At 33.5% G+C, this 22,387-nt stretch overlaps 4 protein-coding genes across 4 annotated transcripts; 1 reads left to right on the top strand and 3 right to left on the bottom strand.

Moving 5' to 3' along the window:
- Positions 1 to 16: 16 nt before the first annotated feature.
- LOC131652901 (DNA ligase 1-like) lies at positions 17 to 7,808 on the bottom strand. Its single transcript, XM_058922891.1, has 17 exons — positions 7,085 to 7,808; positions 6,460 to 6,579; positions 5,816 to 5,917; positions 5,596 to 5,712; positions 5,096 to 5,326; positions 4,672 to 4,766; positions 4,308 to 4,395; positions 3,975 to 4,106; positions 2,258 to 2,370; positions 1,854 to 1,955; positions 1,713 to 1,774; positions 1,487 to 1,558; positions 1,317 to 1,390; positions 1,170 to 1,229; positions 874 to 951; positions 656 to 736; positions 17 to 566 (listed from the first exon to the last, which is right to left on the bottom strand). The coding sequence occupies exons 1-17, from the start codon at positions 7,712 to 7,714 to the stop codon at positions 435 to 437; spliced, it is 2,289 nt and encodes a 762-aa protein (XP_058778874.1). The 5' UTR covers positions 7,715 to 7,808; the 3' UTR covers positions 17 to 434.
- Positions 7,809 to 10,938: 3,130 nt separating this feature from the next.
- On the bottom strand, positions 10,939 to 12,970 carry LOC131647373 (uncharacterized). The gene has a single exon (XM_058917272.1). The coding sequence runs from the start codon at positions 12,968 to 12,970 to the stop codon at positions 10,955 to 10,957; it is 2,016 nt and encodes a 671-aa protein (XP_058773255.1). The 3' UTR covers positions 10,939 to 10,954.
- A 2,812-nt stretch (positions 12,971 to 15,782) lies between these two features.
- LOC131650593 (glucan endo-1,3-beta-D-glucosidase 1-like) lies at positions 15,783 to 17,906 on the top strand. The gene has a single exon (XM_058920295.1). It carries the CDS (start codon positions 15,783 to 15,785, stop codon positions 17,904 to 17,906), a length of 2,124 nt encoding a protein of 707 aa, XP_058776278.1.
- Positions 17,907 to 18,005: 99 nt separating this feature from the next.
- LOC131650592 (uncharacterized) lies at positions 18,006 to 21,807 on the bottom strand. Its single transcript, XM_058920294.1, has 5 exons — positions 21,660 to 21,807; positions 21,265 to 21,552; positions 20,764 to 21,182; positions 19,922 to 20,518; positions 18,006 to 18,068 (listed from the first exon to the last, which is right to left on the bottom strand). Exons 1-5 carry the CDS (start codon positions 21,805 to 21,807, stop codon positions 18,006 to 18,008), a joined length of 1,515 nt encoding a protein of 504 aa, XP_058776277.1.
- Between the last annotated feature and the right edge of the window lie 580 nt (positions 21,808 to 22,387).

The raw sequence follows: 22,387 nt of genomic DNA, 5'->3' as shown, positions 1-22,387 counted from the left end.
ACAATGAATTTATCTTTATGTATGGTTTCTTGCAATTCCTTGTTTTGTTCTGGCAATATTATTATGAAGGATTGTTGCATTTCATATCTTAATTAAATTGTAATCAAATCTTGTTACATTGATTTCATGCACTGTCTTAGTCTATTTCTATATGCACTCATTTACATTGGGTATTTTTGCTAGTTTTGTGCCATGAAATCAATAAAACACTCTGATGAAAGAAACATGTTTTGATGAACACAGAAAATTTTAATCAAATCAAGTAAAGCTCTTATGTTCAGAGAATAGCATAAATTGACAAATGGAAAAAATCAGAGAAAAATAAGAATGATATTTAGTTTGAATCCATGGCAGAACCTTAAAAAAAGAATAAATACAAAAAATCAGAAAAATAAGAATGAAAATTAGTTTGAACCCATGGCAGAATCTTTCCATCAATCATCTTCATTTTCATCTTCATCCATGATATTGGATTGTTCATGTGATTCATCTTCATCTTTATTCGTCATCTTGGATTGTCCGTGTGATTCTTGTTTTTGTGCTTGAGCTTTATACATTTCAGCAACCTGAGAACAAGAGTGAATCATGATCAAATAATTCAATTTTCAACCTCTTATCATATTATTAGTCAGATTAAAAAAAATTAGTGTTTTACCAGCTTAGAGGATGAGGCTTGGTCAGGGGCTTTGTTAGCTGTACGAACTCTAACTAAACGTGGAAATCGAAGAGATATGCCCTTTACAGAAAATGTCAAAGCGCCACCAATAAAGTTATAAGCCATAATTATCAATAAAAAAAAATGTTAACAAGAAGAATTCCAAAGTAAAATGAAAAATAGTGGAACTTCCATCATTAACTCATTATTTCTAATACCTTATCCGAATATACTAAGCCTATAGCAGCTTGGTATTCCAAACTACAGGTCAGGTCTGAAGCTTTCACCTCAAAGACCTATATAGAATAACGAAACATATAGTTAATGTAAAAGTTCCCTGCCATAGTGAGCATAATGAAATTTGATTCAACAAAAAGAAATACTAAATGATAACAAGCCACTGGCTCACTTCATATTGAAAAGTCACATTTCCAAAATAATGTTAGTTAAATTAAAGGACAGTATTGGAGAACAAACTTAATGAAATGGCCAAAAAAGTCAAGATTATTCTTACCTCACTGTCTTCAAACCAGACATCAGGTTTGGTTTTTTCTGCATTATATCGATAGTTTGCCTGAAATCAAGGAAAATTTCCACTAACATCACAACAAATTGAGAAGGACTCATACAGTACAAGGTTCAGAGAGGAATAACAAGTGACCTTTGGCTTCATAATCACTTTAGAACGGAGGATATCAAAAAGTTCTTTAAGCTTTGCATCAGTGAATCCTGTTCCTACTCACCATAACATGAAGATTGCAAGCAAAAGAATTATATGTAATACTCAAAAGAATTCAGTAGTGACCTGGCAACATGAAATGAAACACTCACCTATGTTACACATAGCTTGAAATTCTTCATTTTCGTTGTCATAGCAAGCTAGGAGAAAGGAACCGTAGACTCCTACAAGACATACGACACTGGCTATTCATTTAAGTCCACTTTGAACTATAGGCTTATAATAGCAATAAACAAAAATTGGAGGTCACAGGCCCAAAAATGATAGTATGTAACAAAAATCATCATCACCATATTAAAGAATATGTTTCACAATCACCTTTACGTTTCCCACGCCCATAGTAAGCACCAATAGGTACCAAATCTAGTGTGTCCCCTATCCTGCAAACTAGAGTCAATTAATACAAGCAACTCTGCCAGTACAGAAATACACTAAGGGGAAAGAAAATCATATCCATACTTATCCTGATAGTCTTTCTTCAGTTTTAGCCAAATGCGCGACTTCTGGGAAGTTACATATGTAGCACTTTTACTTAATGGTTTAAAAATTAACCCTTCACAACTGAAAATCAAGAGACAAGTCAAATCATTGCAAGAGAAACCAAATTTGGGAGACCATGGAAAGTTAGATATACAGTGAATTAAACATATGTCTTTTTATGCCTATCAAAGGCTTTTAACAATAGTGTAACAGAAACAAACAAATAAGAGTAAACTAAATTGTGTTGAAATGGAGCATATAATTTAAACACAAATCACAAAGTTTCTATCAACAACAAGTCAACAACTAAGCCTTATTCCACCAAGTGAGGTCAGAGTTTCTACCTACACATTTTAAATTAAACTAGAAGAGTTTATACTGACCTTGCACTCACAGCTTGATCAAGAAATTTCTGAATTTCCTTGGCATCGTTTGATGTTAATGATGTTCCAAACTGAAGAAATCCAGATTCCTCCTCAAAAGAGGCATAGAGATACTGCAAAAAAAAAAAATATATATATATATATATATATATATATATATATATATATATATATATATATATATAGTTCTTTCTTCTCTAAGTAGTATAAAATATTAAATGAGTAGTTGTTTTTGAACAGTAACATTTGATGATAAATAGTATAAAAGAGATCTAATTTGCCTCTTGCTCCCAATCAAACTGAAAAATTGTTAAGAAACTGATCTGTGGAGTTCCAAAACTAGAACTTACTGAATTTCCATTTGTAACAAATATTAGATTGAGTACTAACCAAAAGGCCATAAGCTATGACTATCAGTCAGTGTCAACCTTTTCAACTTACCTAAATCAACCTAAGCAATGAAATTCATATAGACTCCAACCCACCAAGGTCTTGCCCACACACAATGCCGGTCCAAAACAAACAGTCCCCTTCCCAGCTCCTTTCCTGTACAATTCCCTAACTTTCCTGGAATATAAACTCTGACTTAGGTTTGAACACTTGGGGAATCAATCGCTCAACACAGTTAAAAGTTATAGATACTAGTCAATGCACAACTTCTACCAAAATATACAATCCAAACTCTACCTGTACAATATGACTACAATCCACCCAGATCATAGCAAAGCAGGAGAAGCCAACCCAAAATTTACCCGGCTTATTATCATGAAGGCAAATCAAAGAGTAGCACAATTAATGAAAAACAGAGAAATGGAAAGAATTTTTTATTGAAAGAACAAATATGAAAAGAAAAAGAGAATAGAGACTCTCCCTCCCCAAGGGTATCTATTCCCTTAGCACTAGAGCTCTTGCTTGGTTCTCTCCAAAATACTGTTTCATAACTGCCTCCTGTCCTTTCTACTGTATTCCATTGTTGAAGCTAAAGGGTTTTAGATAGAGACCGGAAAGAAAGAATGAAGACTTTGATTTTATAAAATATGGTTTTTTTATATGATTTATACAATTTTACAAAGCGACTAGACAATAACCCATTATTTATACGAATACAGAACTCCAAATCCTAATTAAAAGATAATTCAGTCATAAGCAATATAGAAACTAAACTTGAGAGATATTCTAGGATAAGACTATGAGATAATTTAAGATACTACAATAATGTCAACATATCATATGCTATTATGAAATTATCATATGATATTACATTTGTGCCATCCCCTATAATGTGGAACAGCTTCTTTTAGGTTTCTACCTTTCTACCAATTGTTATGATTAGGAACCTTCTTTTGGTACAAGGAATAATTTCCAAAATTGGGCAGAATTGAATAAACAGAGGAACAATTTTATTGAAAGATTGAGAAAGGATAAAAGAGAATAGGACAAAAATATCTCCTCCAAGAGTTGCACCTTCTACAATAGAGTCACTACTCTATTCACAAACTTCACAATGTTCGAAAGATCCTCTATCATTTGTGTTATATCATGTATACAACTATACACACTCTAGAACAACCTCAACACACTAACTAACAATAACTCTTAACTACTCTTAAGTTATTTTTATTCTATAATCCTAATACCAACTCTATCACTAACTAATTTACATGAAAAAGAAAACAACAAAAAAATAAATGGTTGGTAAGGAAAAAATAAAAGTTACCTCTCGACGGGTTTTTAGGTTCTTCTGAAGAAGTGCTTGTCCATTAAGAAACAACAAATCAAATGCAAATATACAAACATCAACCTTTATGTCACTCAAATTTACATCTTTACGAGCCCGAGAACTAAGTGTCTGCCAAAATATCAGATTACGAAATCTCAACTCCACAAGAAAAATATCAGAAACTGGAAAGTTGAACCCCGAGATAGGTAAAACAACAGATATTAAGTACAAAAGGATTTGATTTTGAACAAATGCCAATGTAAAAGTTCTAGAAAATAATGAAATAATTTGTTGAAACCTGTAAACATACAAAACCAGCATTAAGATTACCTGCAAAGGAAGGATTTTCTGCTTTGCACGATCATATGCAACAAGTTCACAGTCAAGAACAAATGAAGAAACATTTGTTTTCCTTAACCTGCTCACTAACAGCAAACATCAGAAACAGTGAAGTAGATGGAATTAAACCCTTAGTAAGCATATCTTTCACATCATGTCAATGTAATTTTATTTATTCTTTTTTGTTGTATATTTCTTTTCATCCCTTCATACCTACACCTAAAGGACTAAACCCTATAACTTAAACAGTTCATACAATGAAGCTTCATGTTGTTAATGAAATGCATATAGCTGGCCCAGAAAGAAGTTATCAAACCACAAGTATAATATTCATATTTCAATTTATTTTTTTAACCTGGAAACTGCAGCAACAACATCAGGAAACTCCCCAGTGATCCGTTTTGAGTTTCTACTGTAAATCTCAACTGAGCCATTCTCCATATAATGTATCTGTCTCAGTACAGCTAATGTTATTGCACAGAATAAGTGTCCTTCTTGCAAAAAAAAAAAAAAAGCGTGCTACAATTTATGTCAATTGACAATATCAATTAAGCATTAATATAGTTTTCTCTATTGAAGCCCTTAATATTTATTATTCTGACTCTTTTAATTTTGCTTTCTCATACCATTAATAAAGGATAAATTTGTAAAGTAACACAAAATTTCTCTTTCTCAAACAAAACTAGCTACTTTTCTTAATTCATGTGCAATCGCCAAAGTGACATAAATTTTGAGCCACGTGAAGCATATCTGAAGGAAATTTGACAATACGATATCACCTGAGCACGCTCTCCGTCATATTTGTATTCACATGCAATCTCTATATCCTTGAATTTCGTTAGAGCATCAGATACACAATTGATTGGTTTTGCCAGCATAGGCTGAACAGGATCACCAACAGTAAAACTACATTTCTTTGGAAGTAGCCATACACCATCCGTAAGAAGTGCAGATACTATTTTGTTGAAGTCAGGAGAAACAGAATATGCTTCTTTAACAATACTTTCAGCCTGGTGCAAAGTGAAACCCAAATAATTAATAATAGTTATAATAATATAGAAAAGGTTGGTATTGTCATAATAACGCACTCAGAACTATACTGCACAGACACCTATTTCAGCAGCAGCTTCCTATATCCAACTTTTAGTGGTGATGCACCCTAAATGTTTAAAAATGGAAAGCGAAGCGAATATTGTCATTCACCCCATCCTCACAAGAATGAGTTGCTTGAACTAATTTGCTCTATATCATATTTCCCCATATCAGTCAGATGGCTTACCTCTTCTAAAGGAGACTGAATTTCAGGAGGCACTTTTGAATGCTCTTCAGTGTACACTGCAGCATGGCCCAATGCAGACAAGAGAGTTTGCTTATCACATTTAATGTTCAAGTCTTTCTAGAAAGCAGATCCAAGAAGTAATTAACAAAGTAACAAACACCCACCAGATTAATATGTCAATAAAAGTACAAATGCATAGAGGTAATTAACAAACACCCACCTTTAGCAAACGGTATAAATATACAGGTTCACGATCAGTTGCAGCAAAAAGAAGTGACTTTATATGATTCTTTCTCTTCTCTTGACTGTTTTTTCCCGATTCCTGTAAAAAGGAGAAAATTAGTAATAAACTCCTGTGCTCTTACAGGATACTTTCTAGTACTATGACCATGATTTACAGATCCAAAATACACCCCAAATAGAGAAGACACGTACATGATTTACAGATCAAAACAAACACCTAGATCTCAATTCTCAAACAATGCTAGAGTATTAGAGGGGAGATGATACCACCGTATTCGAGTATGGTCACACGCCAAAAATTAAAGAGGGGAAACTAGAACAAAAGAAGGGGAAATGAATATATTTTTTACTGATACTATTCGAAAGGTCCTAAGACACTTATTTAAGCAGATATTGCATAAGCATGCAAACAACATGACCCCTTCACACACACTACAGCCATAAGAAGTATTCACAATGCAACAAATTTTGAAAATCTACCAGCCTAATTGATTCAAATATTAAGTCGTACATCCTTTTAGCACAAATTGAGTCATCATCGTTCTCTAGGATCATAACAAGAGATAAATAAATAGCTCAATATCATCATGAATTCATTCATTTCAAAAGAGACATACATACTTTGGCAATAAGGTGAAAGGTCTTGAAAACCTTCCTAACAGTCAATGACTCAGGCTTCCGCAGCATAGACTGAGACAAACGGCGACTTTGTGCAACCAACTCCAATTCCAATTTATCCTCCTATCACACCACACAAGTAACTAACTCACAAATGAACAATTGATGAATGCGTGTATAGTATAATCTATGTAGCGTGATATTAAAAAACTTTAATTTCCTTCAATTATTTTAGTCTGTTTGAGTTACTAATATACTTATGAGATTATATACTACCATAGACATTTGACACTGTTTGGGATAGCTTACGCAAACAACTTATGACATCCCTATATGTTATTTTTAGTTTATTTTCACAACCTCTCTTTGATAACTTATGAAACCAGTTTATATAGCTTATATGAAAACAATTTCGTTTTATTTTATCTTTTGTTATAGCAATAGCTTTTATTCATAAACACTTATTCTGATAAGAGCTAATGGTATAAGCACTTGATAATTAAGTTGTTCATTCAAGAGTGTGAATGTCGGGGTTGTGTGGGGGTGTATGTGACAGTGCATCATAGAGTAATGTAGGCTCTTTGTATGGTGTTGTGTGAAGAAAACAAATTCAACCAATCAAAAAAACCTTTATCCACTCTTTGATGCGTTTCTCAGTGGTACCATAAGCTTCTGCGATCACTGTGTTAATAGTAGGTTCTCCGATTCTCAATTCTAACCCTTCCTGTGGTGGAGCAAGAGTGCCGGAGAAGAGATAAACGATCGGCAAGAGATCCTCAGGTGTAGCGTGAATCACAGTCCTCAAAAGATTGCAAGCAATCTCCGTCTTCTTAATTCTCCCATCCTCTTCACCGATCAGATTGAATGCCAAACAGAGAAACAGGAATGGCACTGGTTTTCCTTTCTCCCAGTATGCAACCGTGCAAGGATTGAACTTCGATGGACTATTACTCAGCAGCAAAACACGTTCTTTCAAATCGGCGATCAATTCCTTGGAAGTAGAAGATAATGATGATGATGATGATGACGGTGCTTTGTGGAGAATATTTTTCGGCGGTTCTCGGTCGGCGGCGGGTTTTTCCGGTTTTTGAAGAGTTTTTAGGGTTTTGAGGTTTTTAGGGTTTTGGGAGGTGGAGTGGGGAGTTTTACGTTTCTTCTCGATCGGAGGATGTTTCTTCTTGGAGGCTGCTCGAGCGCCGGACATGAGTGCATCAATGGCGGAAGGTGGCGGAGACGGCGGAGGAGGCGACGGCGACATGGTGGGACAAGGGAGAGAATGGGACTAATTAGTCAAAGTCAAACAAATCAAATATATTACTTATTATATTCGTATATTTCATTAAGTAATTATTTTACGTCAAAAAAAATATTTGTAAATATTTTGATTTGAATTTGTTACTCTTTTATTTATGACAATTTAAGTACTTATAATTAGGGCTGGCAATAGGGGTGATCAAAACCAAACCAACCCAATAGAAAACCGCAAACCAAACCAAACCAAATCGAAACCGCAAAAAACCGCATTTGGTTCGGATTAGTTTGGGTCCGTTTTTACAAAACCGCACGGTTCGGTTCGGTTTGCGGTTTGTATTTTGTAAACCGAACCAAACCGAATCAAACCGCACTATGTTACAACCTAAATTTTACTAACTCACATCCAATCCAAACTTAAACTTATTAATCATTAGCATTATGATTACGAACAATTTTCTCATCCTTACACATATAATTCCAGTCCCGATCTTCTAAAATCTCTAATAACATTATCGCACCTTCTTTGCCACATACATCTTCCCTCTTCTTCTATAATCTCTACTCTCTTATATTCTTTCTTTTTCACCTTCTCATTTTTATGTAAATGTTTCGTATTTCAGTTTCGTTTTTATCGCATATCTTCTTCTCTAATCTCTCAACATTTTTTTTCTTTGTCACTTTCATTAATTTTTCGTCTCTTCTATTTTTTTTCCGTTATAATAATTTTTATATTATTTTATGCTATTATTTTATGTTTAATATTTCACTTTTGTCTAATTTAATTTTTACATATTAAATGGAAAATTGTTGTCAAAATATTACGAGTTTTGTTGTTATTTGATAGTGTATGAATGTATAAATACAAAATTATGTTATCATCTATATGTGTATGTATGGCTCAATAAAATATTTGTAAAAAACCGAACCAACCGAACCGAACCAAACCGCATTAGTTTGGTTTGGTTTGGTTCGGATTTTTTTTAAAAGCCAACCGAACCAAACCAAACCGCACTATTTTTTCTCTTGCGGTTCGGATGATTTTTTTCGTCAAAACCGCCCAAACCGCACCGCGACCACCCCTAGCTGGCAATGAACCAAACTAACTCGAACATAGTTCGAAACTCGATTCGAAAACTAAATCGTTGAACTAGGTTCATGAACCAAATGAGTTGAGTATGAGCTAAAAACTAAGTTCGTTAACTAAATGAGCTGAACTTGAACTATACATAGTTCGACTCGTTAGGTTCATGAGTCAATTCGATTATATATGAGATAGATTATATTGTATTTAAAAGTAGGTTTAAATATTTTCTCTAAATCTTAGTATCATATTTTATTTTAATCTAACGATTTTAATTGATAATTTATATGCTCTAGTGAGCAAAATATTTCTACAAATAATTATACAAATAAAATTATCATCGTATGAATTCCAATCTTATAACTTTAATTTTATTTCTATATTTTTTATTTAAAAAATATTAATTTAAAATGTCAAATCGATATATAAAAAAATACACTTTAAAAAATTACTTTAAGTCCGTGAAATAAGCGAGTTGAACCTAATAAGATAAACCTAATGAGTTGAATCGAGATGTTTGTGAACTTCTAACAAGTCGAGTTTGACCTGAAAAAAAAGTTCGAGATAAACTCGAACTCGAACTCAAACTCGGTCAATTGTTAACGAGTTGAGTTTGAGCTGAAAAAAAAGTTCGTCATGAACTCGAACTCGAACTCGAATTCGGCCAATTCTTAACGAGTCAAACTGAGCTGAGGCGAGTTCGACTCGACTCGACTCATTTCCAGCCCTACTTATAATTATACTAGACTAGATATTTTCTTGAATTTACTTTGGATAATATATCAAGATTATTTATATTGTCAATCAATTATTAAATAAATAAAATATTTAATTAAAATCATAACTGTTTTTTAAAGTATTTATTTAGATTATTGTGATTTTTCGCCATTATAACTTTTTTACATAAAAAAAAAAAAAGAATATTAATTATATTAAACTCTATCTTTTTAAGTTGATAATAGATATATAATATCATATATAATTATGCCTTTTCACAAATCAAATAATACTTGATTAATGAATAACTTTTTGATAAGAAATTTTGAATTTATATACTAAATTATGTAAATAAATTAATCATAAACCTTTTTTAATAAATAGAGATTTTCTATATTAAAATAAAAGTATTATTGCAAAATTAAAAATATATATTTTATAAATTGAATCAAATAAAAAATATAAGTTAAAAAGAAAATTAGAGATTGAGTAGGATTAATTATATTTCAATGATGAGTATGCAAATAAGTCTATATTTAAAAAATAAATAAATAAAGAACATAATTATTAAAACTTTTCTTTTTGTCCGATAATTTAGTTGTCATATGATCTCTTTAGACAACTATAATTGAATTGGCTTTGAACAAAATTTATTAAAGTTTTAAGTGTAAATAAACATATTCTTTAAATGAAGAACAATTATTTAGTTAATTTATCTTTTATAATTTAATATATCAACAATTTAAAATTGTGACATTTAACTAAGGCAACGCAATATTGATCTTGATGGTATGAATATCACATAAAGACAGTGTATGATTGTTGAAAATTCTGAAACCTCTCATTTTACATGCAACCTTTGCATCTTCCATTCATTTTAATCTTATTCCAAAGCCAAAACCCTACAAATTCCAAACCACATTCTAATAGGGGTGGCAAACGGGCATGCCCGCGCCCGTTTAGCCCGCCCCGCAAAAGCCCGCAAATAAACGGGGCAGGGCGGGCATAGTTGAAGATGCGGGCCTAAAACTTAGTCCCGCCCCGCAAAAAAGTGAGGGCGGGGCGGGCAAAGCCCACGGGCATCGCACCTTTTAAGCCTAAAAACATAAAAAATTATGAAAATGCACATGCCCGCAAAAGCCCGCGTTGAAAACGGGGCGGGGCGGGGCGGTCACATTAGAGGGTGAGGGCCTAAAATCTTGGCCCTCCCCGCACTAAAGTGCAGGTAAAACGGACATGCCCAACGGGCCGGGCCCGTTTTGCCACCCCTACATTCTAATACTAGTAATATACAAATAGTCACAAGGAATGTGAGAACTTTCAATCACCATAAAAAGATGAAACTTGTTGGAATATGAATAACAGAATTATTAATTTACATACCACTTATGAAACTAGTTGTTACAAGTACTATATTCCAAAATATAACAACCATGGAGTACAACCTTAACATCTACTATGAATCCACCATAATAAATTACTCAATGAGTTTCCATCATCAAAACCACTCAACTTTCTTATCTTCTCCAAAGCACCTTCTCTATCATAAATTCCCTGCAATGCATACACAAACCCTTTCCATCCTTCACCTTCACCGTCCCTTTCCAAATCAGGCAATGCCCACTCAACAACATCCTTAACATATTCAATATCACTAAACAATAATTCTGTCATAGGCAACAAAGGTAAAACTTGGATCCCAAGCATACACTGTCTTGCACCAGGATAACCAAACCACAGTTCGGTATCTCTCTTATTAGACCAAGCAACACCAACCATTCTATTCACTTTGGTAAATTCTTCCTCATACATATTCCCTCCATCTTTCACATGCCACCACTTTTTCGCTGCTTCAATTTCCAACGCTGTTAAGGTTGAACCAATAGCAACAACATCGGCATCACCATATGCTAAACCAATTAAAGTAGCAGAATAATACGCGTTAATAGCCTCGTTACTTCCCTTCTGATATCTTCCATCTTCAAATTCTAATAGCCCTCCAGCCCATGAATGTATCTTATAAAGATCGAAACACCTTAAACGCGTGTAATTTGGATTCGAACATGTGCTCAAGTTCAGAAAATCTTCCATAAGTGAATAAGCTTGAGGCTTATACTTCCTACCCCAATCTAGATCAAGCTTAACAAGAACAGCAATACCATAAAGAAAATATCCCAAGCAATTAAGTTGAGCATTATAAAACTCAGAACTGAAACAATCATTGGAATTAGCACAATCTTGTTTAGTAACAATTCCACCCCATTTTCTATCATAGAGAAATCCATTTTCATTAAAAGTTCCATCAAGCCAAGGCTCAATAGTCTCCTTCAAAAACTTTTTAATCTTAACCTTTGGAATCATATCAAAAAAGAAAACTTCTTCAGCAATCAATGCAAGCCTTGCAGCTCTAGCTATCAACTTTCCATAAGAGTAAGAACTTTTTACTGTTATTGCAGATGAATTTAGATCCTCAACATCTTTCAAAAGAGCTGAAACAATTTCTTTATGGTATTCTTTTTTCACACCATTTGGAGAATGCCAAGTTATATTAACAGGGTCAGTTTTTAGTAGCCATGAATCGCCAACAATACCGACAAGCTCTCCATCAATGCTTTGATACTTAAAACCACTCAAAACAGTAACATCAAAATCAATATTATAATCATACAAAAGCTGAAGATGAAAAGGGTGTGCTAACAACAGTAAATCACCTGAACCTTTCTTCTCCCATTTGTATTCAACATAAAATGGTCTTCCAAAAACAGCATTACCGCTCACAGGATAGCAAGAACTGTACTTGTCAAGAACATCCTCATGCCTGAAATCAGAATCAGGCAACAAAGCAATCCGAGTTATACCAGAAAATGCTTCAGAAGTGATATCAGAAACACCATGACTCAACCTGATAGGTGAAGAAGCATACAGAATCCATGTTTGACCATTGTTAAAGCTGAAAGTATGTTTTTTAAGAGAGTCATTGGAAGAAAAAGAGAGAATAGCATGAATTGTAGTGATTGAAAGAGGGGTTGGTTGTGTTACAGAGAAAGTCAAAAAGGGACTTCCCCTAACAAGAAAAAAACGCAAATTTGATGAAGGGATATCCAAAGTAACACTGAGATCATTGTAAGAAGAGACTATATGATTCAAATGGGGACAATGGCTGATTTTTTCAGGTGAGGAAATAGTAAGATCGGGTTCGAAGACTTGGCTTATGACAGCTGAGTTAGAAAAGTGTGATGGATATGAAAGTGAAAGTGATGAGTTAGATGATTTGATGAGGTAAGGGTGGATGTATTCAGGTTGATCACCATTATTGAGAACAAAGTTTTGAAAGAAAGAGTTAGTTGGGAGGGGTGTTGATAGCAGATTCGGAGAGAAGAATTTGGAGGGGTCAGGGAGGATAGTGGAGTTAGCATGAGGGAATAGAAAAGGATTGTTGTTTTTGTTGTTACTAGTAGACATTGGAACTGATAAATTAATGTCATTGAAAGACTAAAATGCTGTTTAAGGTGGTAATGAAAATGGTTATGGTGATGGAGAGTTTTTATAATGTTTGGAAGCTGCAGGGTCTGGCTTTTGTGTTATTGGATGGTTTTATCGGTAGGAAGTAAAGTGTCCATAGATAGGTTGAATGATAAACATGTCGTTACTAGCTGTCCCTAGGAGGGGCTTTGCTTCAAGAGTTTCAAACATGTTATTTTACACTTAACGATCCAGTTGCTATATTTTCTTTGTTTTTCTAATAATATTTTAAATAAGAATATGTTTAGAAAAAATTATATTATTGCATGTGGAGTTTTGGAAATATCTTGTACTTAGGGCAAAAAAGGAGTAGAAAATGATTTGAAATAAAGGGAGCCTTTAATTATACTATCATTTTTGTTGAATTAGTGTGATATGAGTTGTTTTTAAATAGGGATGAAAATAGGTTAGATTTTAGAAGATTTGAGTTTGGCTTACGATAAACTTTAAAAATTTGAGTCTCGTCTATGGTCTATTATAAGCTCTTTTTTTTTTGTCTGATTTGACCTTTTTAAAAACCTAACCTGACTTAAAAGCCTATTTAAAAGTTTGTTTCTCATTAAAGTTTCCAATTAATCCATATTATTTAAGAGACCTTTTAAACTAACCTATATATATACATATATAGACCGATATATTTAGTCTCTTTTGTCCCACATTTCTGGTGATGAGGTGGGGGAAACCACTCTCTGATTCTCTAGCCTAGGCCCGATGACCTTCCTATATATACCCTCATTTCTAAAATGGGAAAGAGATCTCCAATTCTCCAAAAATTTAGTAAACATAGTTTTTCACAACCATCACATGATCATACCCTAAGTACACCACAAACCATAAAATAAAACATCCCTACTTAAATAGGGATTGTCACCTCATTGTATTTTTCTAAGCAAGTACAGATAATTCTCCTTATTTGACGACTCACCTTTTATAGGAAGAATTCTTGTGCAGCATTCGAATTTTCTTAAGTTAGTGTTTTGTGTATGTGTAATACTATATCATAGTTAGTCTTTCATTCTTAATAAATATAGAGTATTTGGTATGTAATCGTGGAATTTGTCACATATTAAATAATCGGTTCTTACAAACACTTGAGAGGGTGTTTGAGTGAACGTGAGAGAATCTCAGATTCAGGGGGAGACTGAGTTGAAATTCACATATAGTATTCGAAAAGGGTACTTAACTAGGAGAGATTAGATAAAATCGTCGTGTATTATTGACTACTTGTAAATTGTAATCAGTAAATTTTCTTTCTTATGGGCTAAAACCCCCCATACGTTGGTGTCTATTGCATAAAACTAGTTTATCAATTCTTTGTGTCTTCTATTTATTATATTTTTAATTGTTTATTGAATAATTTAGATCATCTTATCTCACACATTAATTCAAACATTGTGTGAAACATCTAGTTAATGATTAAATGAAATTTCAATATTAACTTATTTAAACATATCTATCTACCTGTAAAGGGTGGATATAGCCTAGGTCAATCAAGTTTTAGAAGACATGATCTTGACCTACGATAAATTTAAAAGGCCCGAGTCTGACCTATGATCTATTATATATTTTTTTGTATGGTCTTTTTAAAAGTCTAGTCTAGCCTAAAAATTTGTTTAAATCTCTATTTCGCATTAAGGCTTTTAAATAATCTATTTTACCTGTGAACATGTTTGTGAAAAGTGATATGAACATAGCATGAATAATGGTAACACAAAATTGGTTAATTGAGTGTAAAAATTTTGTTAATATAGTTTATAGTTTGGTTAATAAACGCTCAAATATTAAAAATAAATTTTTAGTAGTAAAACAAAGTTGATTAATAAAGTATAAAACATTGGTTAATGAAGTGATGAATTTGGTTGATAAACGCCCAGATATTAAATATAACTTTTAGTAATAAAACAAATTTGGTTAATGAAGTTTAAAATGTTGGTTAATATACTGATGGAGTTGGTTAATAAGCACTTAAATATTAAAAATAATTTTTATTAGTAAAACAAAGTTGTTTAATGAATTATAAAATATTGGTTAATGAAGTGATGAAATTGGTTAATTAACACCTAAGTATTAAAAATAATTTTTAGTAGTAAAACAAAATTGGTTAATAAAGTGTAAAATATTAATTAATGAAGTGATAAAAATGGTTAATCACACAATTTTTATATGGGTTCTCTTTAATCTAAAAAAAATTCTATATTTCTTTACAAAACATTTTAGTTGGCTGGTGGGATAGTTCAGCAAGCACTTGCAAGTTAATTTAAGGGTGTTACTGATCCGGGTTCAACGCATACGTTTATTTGTAATAAAGTTGTTGATGGTACATTTTAGTCTAAGAATATATTTTTGTTTTTATTTTATTTTGTTTATAGTCCCTATCATCATAAAAAAAAAAAAAAAAAAATTCATCTGATAAACATCATACAAAATCCAAAAGACAAAAGCAACAAGTTACAGTAATCATAAAAGAGTTCAATCAATTTATTAGTCTTCCAATAATCATGCACAGAACCCAAACCATGCAGCTTCTATTCCATAAGTACTCAACCAAGTTCCAATACTAGTGATACAAACAGTCGCAAGGAAGATAACAAGAGAACTCTCCATCACCATAACTAACCATTTCCACCTTAAACAGCAACATTACTAGTATACTATAAAAAAACTCTCAATCACCATAACCATTACTACTGCAAACACGCAAACTTTCAAAAACATAATCACACAAACTCCACTATCATTCTTATCAGTTGCAATGTCTGCAAGTAACAACAAAAACAGCAAACCTTTTCTATTTCCACAAGCTCATTCCACTGTTCTCCCTAACCCCTCCAAATTCTTCTCTCCAAATCTTCTATCCACACCCCTCCCTACAAACTCTTTCTTCCAAAACTTCTCTCTCAAAAATGGTCACCAACCTGAGTACATTCATCCTTACCTCATAAAATCTTCTAACTCATCACTTTCTGTCTCGTATCCTTCTCTTTCTTCAAACTCTAAAGTTGTATCCCAAGTTTTCAAACCTGATCTTACAATCACTTCATCCTCTCAAGTACAAATAGTCCAGCAACAATTCAACACTTTCTTACCCCAGTTTGTCAACAATGCTATGAATGTTTTGTCTTCCTTAAGAGAACCCCACAAAATATCTTCCTATAGTGATCTCAGTGTGACCTTAGATATGCCTTCTTCAAATTTGAGATTTTTTCTTGTTAGGGGAAGTCCCTTTCTGACCTTTTCTGTCACACAACCAACTCATCTTTCCATTACTACCATTCACGCCATTCGCTATTTTTCTTCTGATAATAATCTCAAAAAGCATACTTTTCACTTTAGCAATGGTCAAAGATGGATTTTATATGCTTCTTCACCTATCAGGTTGAGTCATCGTCTTTCTGAGATCTCCTCAGTAGCTTTTTCTGGTGTAATTCGGATAGCTTTGTTGCCGGATTCCAAACCGAAAAGCAAAGCTGTTCTTGACAGGTTTAGTTCTTGTTACCCTTTGTCAGGTGATGCTGTCTTCCAAGAACCATTCGGTGTTGAGTATAAGTTCAAGAAGAAAGGTTCAGGTGATTTGCTGATGTTAGCACATCCTCTTCATGTCCAACTTTTGGCTAAGAAAGATTGCAATGTTACTGTCTTGAGCGATTTTAAGTATAAAAGCATTGATGGAGAGCTTGTTGGTGTTGTTGGTGATTCATGGCTTTTGAAAACCGATCCTGTTTCTGTAACTTGGCACTCAAGCAAAGGGGTGAAAGAAGAATCTCGTGACGAGATTGTTTCATCTCTTCTGAAAGATGTTAAGCATCTAAATTCTTCAAAAATAACAACAAATTGTTCTTACTTTTATGGTAAATTGATAGCAAGGGCTGCAAGGTTGGCATTGATAGCAGAAGAGGTAAATCAGTTTGATATAATTCCAGATGTGAAGAAGTATTTGAAGGAAACCATTGAGCCTTGGCTTGATGGAACTTTTAATGGAAATGGATTTCTCTATGATAAGAAATGGGGAGGTATTATAACCAAACAAGGCTCTATTAATGCCTATGCAAATTTTGGGTTTGGAATGTATAATGATCATCATTATCAATTAGGATACTTTCTCTACGGAATCGCAGTGCTTGCAAAAATTGATCCAATTTGGGGGGCAAAGTATAAGCCTCAAGCCTATTCACTCATGGCAGATTTTATGACATTGAGTAAAAACTCAAACTCCAAATACACGCGTCTAAGGTGTTTTGATCTTTATAAGCTGCATTCATGGGCTGGAGGGCTAACTGAGTTTGCGGATGGAAGAAATCAGGAGAGTACTAGTGAAGCTGTGAATGCATACTATTCTGCAGCATTGATTGGTATGGTATATGATGATGCAGAACTTGTAGCAACTGCTTCGACACTAACATCACTGGAAATTCTAGCGGCTAAAATGTGGTGGCATGTGAAAGAAGGAGAAAATATGTATGAGAAAGTGTTTAGTGAAAAGAACAAGGTTGTTGGTGTGCTTTGGTCTAACAAAGGAGACAGTGGTTTATGGTTTGGTCCTTCTGAGTGGAAAGAATGTAGGCTTGGAATTCAGCTCTTACCAATTCTTCCGATTTCGGAAGTACTGTTCTCTAATGTGAAGTATGTGAAGGGACTTGTGGAGTGGACATTACCTGCTTTGAAAAGGAATGGTGTTGGAGAGGGTTGGAAGGGGTTTGTATATGCATTGCAAGGAGTTTATGATAATGAAGGTGCTTTGGAGAAGATTAGAAAGTTAAAAGGTTTTGATGATGGAAACTCATTTACTAATCTGTTGTGGTGGATTCATAGTAGAGGTGATGGTGTTGAGAATGAAGTATTTTTTGAGTGTTTGAATGATTTAACTATTTGTGAGTGAATTTTGCAAAGAAATGGAGAACAGCGAACCATTGGTATCTTCTTGTATTTTCTGTTACATTCTGTTATTGGTGTCTGTTGGATTAACAATCCTTTTTGGTTATATTGGCATAGACGCTTTTGAACTATTGGTGTGTTTCAGATTGTCATGAATTTCAAGATTCTGATTATGCAAAATTTGTTAGATTTCAAAACTGTCAAGTGATGATAAGAAAGTGAATGTGTTTAGAATGTTACCTATGTTAGTTTCTTCAATTCATTCTCAACTTATGGTTTCTAGATTGAATGCTTCAATGATGTCAAGCATTATCTCTTGCAATTTTTTTTACGTTATTGGTAACTAACTGTTTGTCTTGAATTTTATTTTTTTGATTTTTTTAAATGTTTTGGGTTTTTTTAATAACAATTTTTTTTAGAAATTCTTATTCCACCTACAGTTCAAAGAAATACTATTTGGATTTTTGATTCGCACTTTTTTTTAAGTTGCATTTACGCAAAATTAAAAATACATTTTTCGGTATAAATCGAAGTATACTTTCCATTTTTATATAAAGCAAAAAACCTACTAAGCACCAAAAGACCCACCTTTTTTAAATTAACCATGTTGAAAGATTTTTATTATTGTTTAGAAAATAGGATTTGTATAATATACTAATTTATGTTTTTATTGATTTTAATGAAAAAAAATTTATAACTAACAAACTTTAATAAAGAAACAAATTAAATTTATTTGTTGGTTGAAGTGCTTTGGGCTTTGGTGTTATAAATAAAATGAAAACAAACAAATTGAAATAAAAATATAAATAAAATAAAAAGCAAAGATCATAACTCATTAGTTTAATCAAATTCTATAATTCATTGTTTTTATTGCAACTAGAAATAAAAAAGCACAAAAGCCCAATCTTTGAATTATGAATAGTAAGTGAACATAAATAACATTAGAAATCGAAAATACATTTTCGTTTTATATAGGAAGTATTTTCGATATCAATTTTATTGTAAAATGGAGTAAATCTTAAAAACGATTGAACTATGTGTGTGGAGATATACATCAAAAGTACTATTGGAGATATACATCAAAAATATATTTCTGATTTTCATAAACATTTCTAAAATTTTGCATGGTGCGCTAAAAAATATTGGGTAGAACAAGAAATTCTCTTTTTCTTATATTAATGAAAAAAATGAAAAAAAAAAAAAAGAAATTTTGGACTTTCAAAGATTTGTATATACTGTTTTTGTGAAGGGCCGGTCACGAGTACTATAACGTAACATGTTCACCGCACATGTAAGGTGTCATACATCTAATCCTTATCTTCGATATTCTCTATGAGTGAAAGATGGATTTATTGATCTTCAACATATACTTCATAGATCATACATGCTGTTTTACAATAGAGTGCATGTTCTTCAAATGTGTATTTTATCAATAAAAATAAATAAAAAATAAGAGAATTATTAGACAGTATCTAAGGATACACTCTACTAGTGACTCATATTGACCAAACATACCAATAAGATTCTGAACATGTGCTAAACACTAACAAAAAAGACATTTGCCAAAACATGTTGAGTTTTAGGGGAGATAATGTCTTTGTTATTAAAACTACCAACATCAAAACATGAGATTGTATACCACCATATTCATCAAAAATTCATCAAAATCATTGTCAATATATAGCATATATTTAATTGTTTACTAATATATGATTTTGTTACACCTAAAATTGGGTTGTGACAAAAGCGTACGAAGTTGTTAATAGAGCAAAACGAGATGAACTTTATTGAATTGAAATGTACTAATTTGTAAATCATAGAAATTGATGTTCTTAAACAAATAGGCATGACTCTCACAATCAATATCACGACTCTAATAACTAAAGCTTAAAATTAAGGGGCCCACTAATAATACTATTTTTTTATGGAAAAAGATTAATTCATTTCATTAATAACAATATTCTGAATACATGTTAGAATATCAAAAAAATTATGAAAACTAGCAAAAGATGGAGCCACCCGTGCCAGAGCATGAGCCACTTCATTAGCTTGTCTTCTAACGAACTCAACATGAGAGTTCCTAAAGAAAAGAGCCATTAACCGGTTACACTCGCCAGTAATAGCTCCAAAGTCCGAGTCGTTGGGTTTGGGATTAGTCACACTATCCACAACTCGCTTTGCATCCAACTCGAAATTCATATTATCAAACCCCAGCTCATGTACCCAATTTAAGGTTTTTAGAAGACCAAGAGCTTCTCCAATAGCAACATCTGTGCAAGGCGAAAACCATTCAGTTCGGGCTACAATAAACTGACCTGTATCATCTCTAATACAAGCACCGATTCCAACTTTGTTATGAAAGAAGGATGCGTCGATATTACACTTGAGTCTGCCCCTCGAAGGTTTTAACCATCTGATGTTGGTAGACGGGGGGTTAATAATCCCATTATTGGGGTGAAGCTGTTGGGCCTCTCTCCATCCTGTCAACAACTGAAGGGCACGCTGACAAATAATGGTCGAAGAATCTTCCACCTGATTCCAAACAAGGTTATTTCTTCCTTTCCATATACTCCATAATATAACTGAGAAAGTCGCTTGTTGGTCTTTACTGGATACCTTCAAAAAGCAAAAACCACAGATACAAACGTCTCTCCATTGCCATTAACCTGCTGCAACATAGACCATAGACCCACTTTTATCCAGCACTCAATACTTTTAGGACACTAGAGAAAGAGATGATCATTGTTCTCTTCACCATCCCTACAAGCGACACAGTTAGAAGGACAATCAATTCCTTTATCCAGGAGTCTTCTTCTAGTAGGCACACAGTCTCTGCACAAACGCCATAAGAAATTCTTTACTCTTGGGGGGGTCCTAATGTTCCACAACAGATTCCATCTCTCACTGATTCTAAGATGAGAGGTGTCAATGGCATCATTGATACAGTACCTGTAAGCGCTCTGAACCGAGAATTTACCGTTAGACTCATGTTTCCAAAATAAACTATCATTTTGAACTACGGTAAAGAGGGGGGTATTCTGAATCTTTTCAGCTGCTTCTTCCCCTACAAGTGAATGAATAACACTTTGGTTCCAATGCTTACCATTCGGAGACATCAAATCTGAGACCTTAAGATTATCCACCACCAAATTGTTAGGCCAAGGATTAGTCAGAGAAGTACCATCGAACAGCCAAAACGAATCCCAAACCGAAATATTCTCTCCTGACCCTATGCTCCATTTTAAGCCTCCCTTAATCACAAAATTTTGAGCTCCATATGCTACGCCACACATAGATAGGATTATGGCCAATATTAGAATTGAGATAGTCACAATTCGGGAAATACCTGGCTTTGTACAGACGAGCTACAAGAGAATCTGAATTGGTTGTGAGCCTCCATGCTTGTTTGCTTAACATCGCGAGGTTGAAAGCACTGATATTCTTGAACCCCTTACCCCCTTCACTTTTAGGCATAGATAATCTATCCCATGAAAGCCAATGAATACCTTTAGCTCTATCTCTTTTATGACCCCACCATAACCGATTCATCATCTTCTCAATCTCATCAATTAAGGAGGAGGGAAGAAGGAAGAGACTCATAATATAAGTTGGAATGGATTGCAGAACATACTTGATCATAGTCTCTCTCCCTGCTTGAGACAAACTTCTACTGCTCCAGGAATTAATCTTCCTCCAAATTTTGTCTTTAATGAAACTAAGTGCTGATTTCCTGCTTCTACCAATCGCAGATAATTACCTGTACCCAGAACCTGTTGAACTCCTAGAAGCGTAGCCAACTCTATCCTAGTATCAAAATCGACATTCCTACTGCAGTAGAATTCAAATTTAAGGAAATTAATAGCTTGACCGGTGGCTTCCTCATATGTGGCAAGAATATCCTTCATGACATTTGTCTCTTCAATATTGGCTCTGAAGAACAGAAAGCTATCATCTGCGAACAGAAGGTGGGAGATAATAGGAGCATTCCTACAAATTTTAACACCATGGATATCACAAAGGCACCGCACCTTGTGATATTACAAACATATCATCTTGCAGAGAGAGCACATCATCTTTAAATTCAATCAAAGAAAATTCTGCAATAATTATCCCTTTTATACTAGATGTCAAATATAAGTACAACCTATGAGGAAGGGTGAATTAAATTTAACAATATTTTTTCGGTTTTAAATGAAGGTTTGTGTGTTCTTATTTTTCTTGAACTTTTTGATGAAATTGAAAAGTAAAGTCCAAAAAAAATATTAAAATGTAAAGAACACAAGATATATTCTGGTTCCCCTTTTCAAACAAGGGTACTACAGTCCCCTCACACACTGTCAGAGAATTCACTATATTAGAAACATTATAGCCAATTTACAAAACTATTTTAACTTTCTAACACAATCACAAAGGCACCGCACCTTGTGATATTACAAACACAAAGAGAGAGAGAGTATTTATAGTCCCAAACGTTGGACCAAGATC

This window comes from Vicia villosa, linkage group LG2 (assembly GCF_029867415.1).
Source record: "Vicia villosa cultivar HV-30 ecotype Madison, WI linkage group LG2, Vvil1.0, whole genome shotgun sequence".
Classification (NCBI taxonomy): domain Eukaryota; kingdom Viridiplantae; phylum Streptophyta; class Magnoliopsida; order Fabales; family Fabaceae; genus Vicia; species Vicia villosa.
This window is presented reverse-complemented; position numbering and strand designations above follow the sequence as displayed.

Bases quoted from the DNA above. Each gene is read 5' to 3' on its own strand.
- LOC131652901 (XM_058922891.1), bottom strand. From the start codon at position 7,714: ATGTCGCCGTCGCCTCCTCCGCCGTCTCCGCCACCTTCCGCCATTGAT. The intron at 5,918-6,459 runs GTATGTATGTCT...TCCTTTTTACAG, and splicing joins CCTTTCACCTTATTGCCAAA to GAATCGGGAAAAAACAGTCA. The intron at 1,956-2,257 runs GTCAGTATAAAC...CTTGATTTTCAG, and splicing joins GATCAAGCTGTGAGTGCAAG to TTGTGAAGGGTTAATTTTTA.
- LOC131647373 (XM_058917272.1), bottom strand. From the start codon at position 12,970: ATGTCTACTAGTAACAACAAAAACAACAATCCTTTTCTATTCCCTCAT.
- LOC131650593 (XM_058920295.1), top strand. From the start codon at position 15,783: ATGTCTGCAAGTAACAACAAAAACAGCAAACCTTTTCTATTTCCACAA.
- LOC131650592 (XM_058920294.1), bottom strand. From the start codon at position 21,807: ATGAAGGATATTCTTGCCACATATGAGGAAGCCACCGGTCAAGCTATT. The intron at 21,183-21,264 runs GTCTGTACAAAG...TGTGTGGCGTAG, and splicing joins TTCAGATTCTCTTGTAGCTC to CATATGGAGCTCAAAATTTT. The intron at 20,519-20,763 runs GTAAAGAATTTC...TGCTTTTTGAAG, and splicing joins ACATTAGGACCCCCCCAAGA to GTATCCAGTAAAGACCAACA.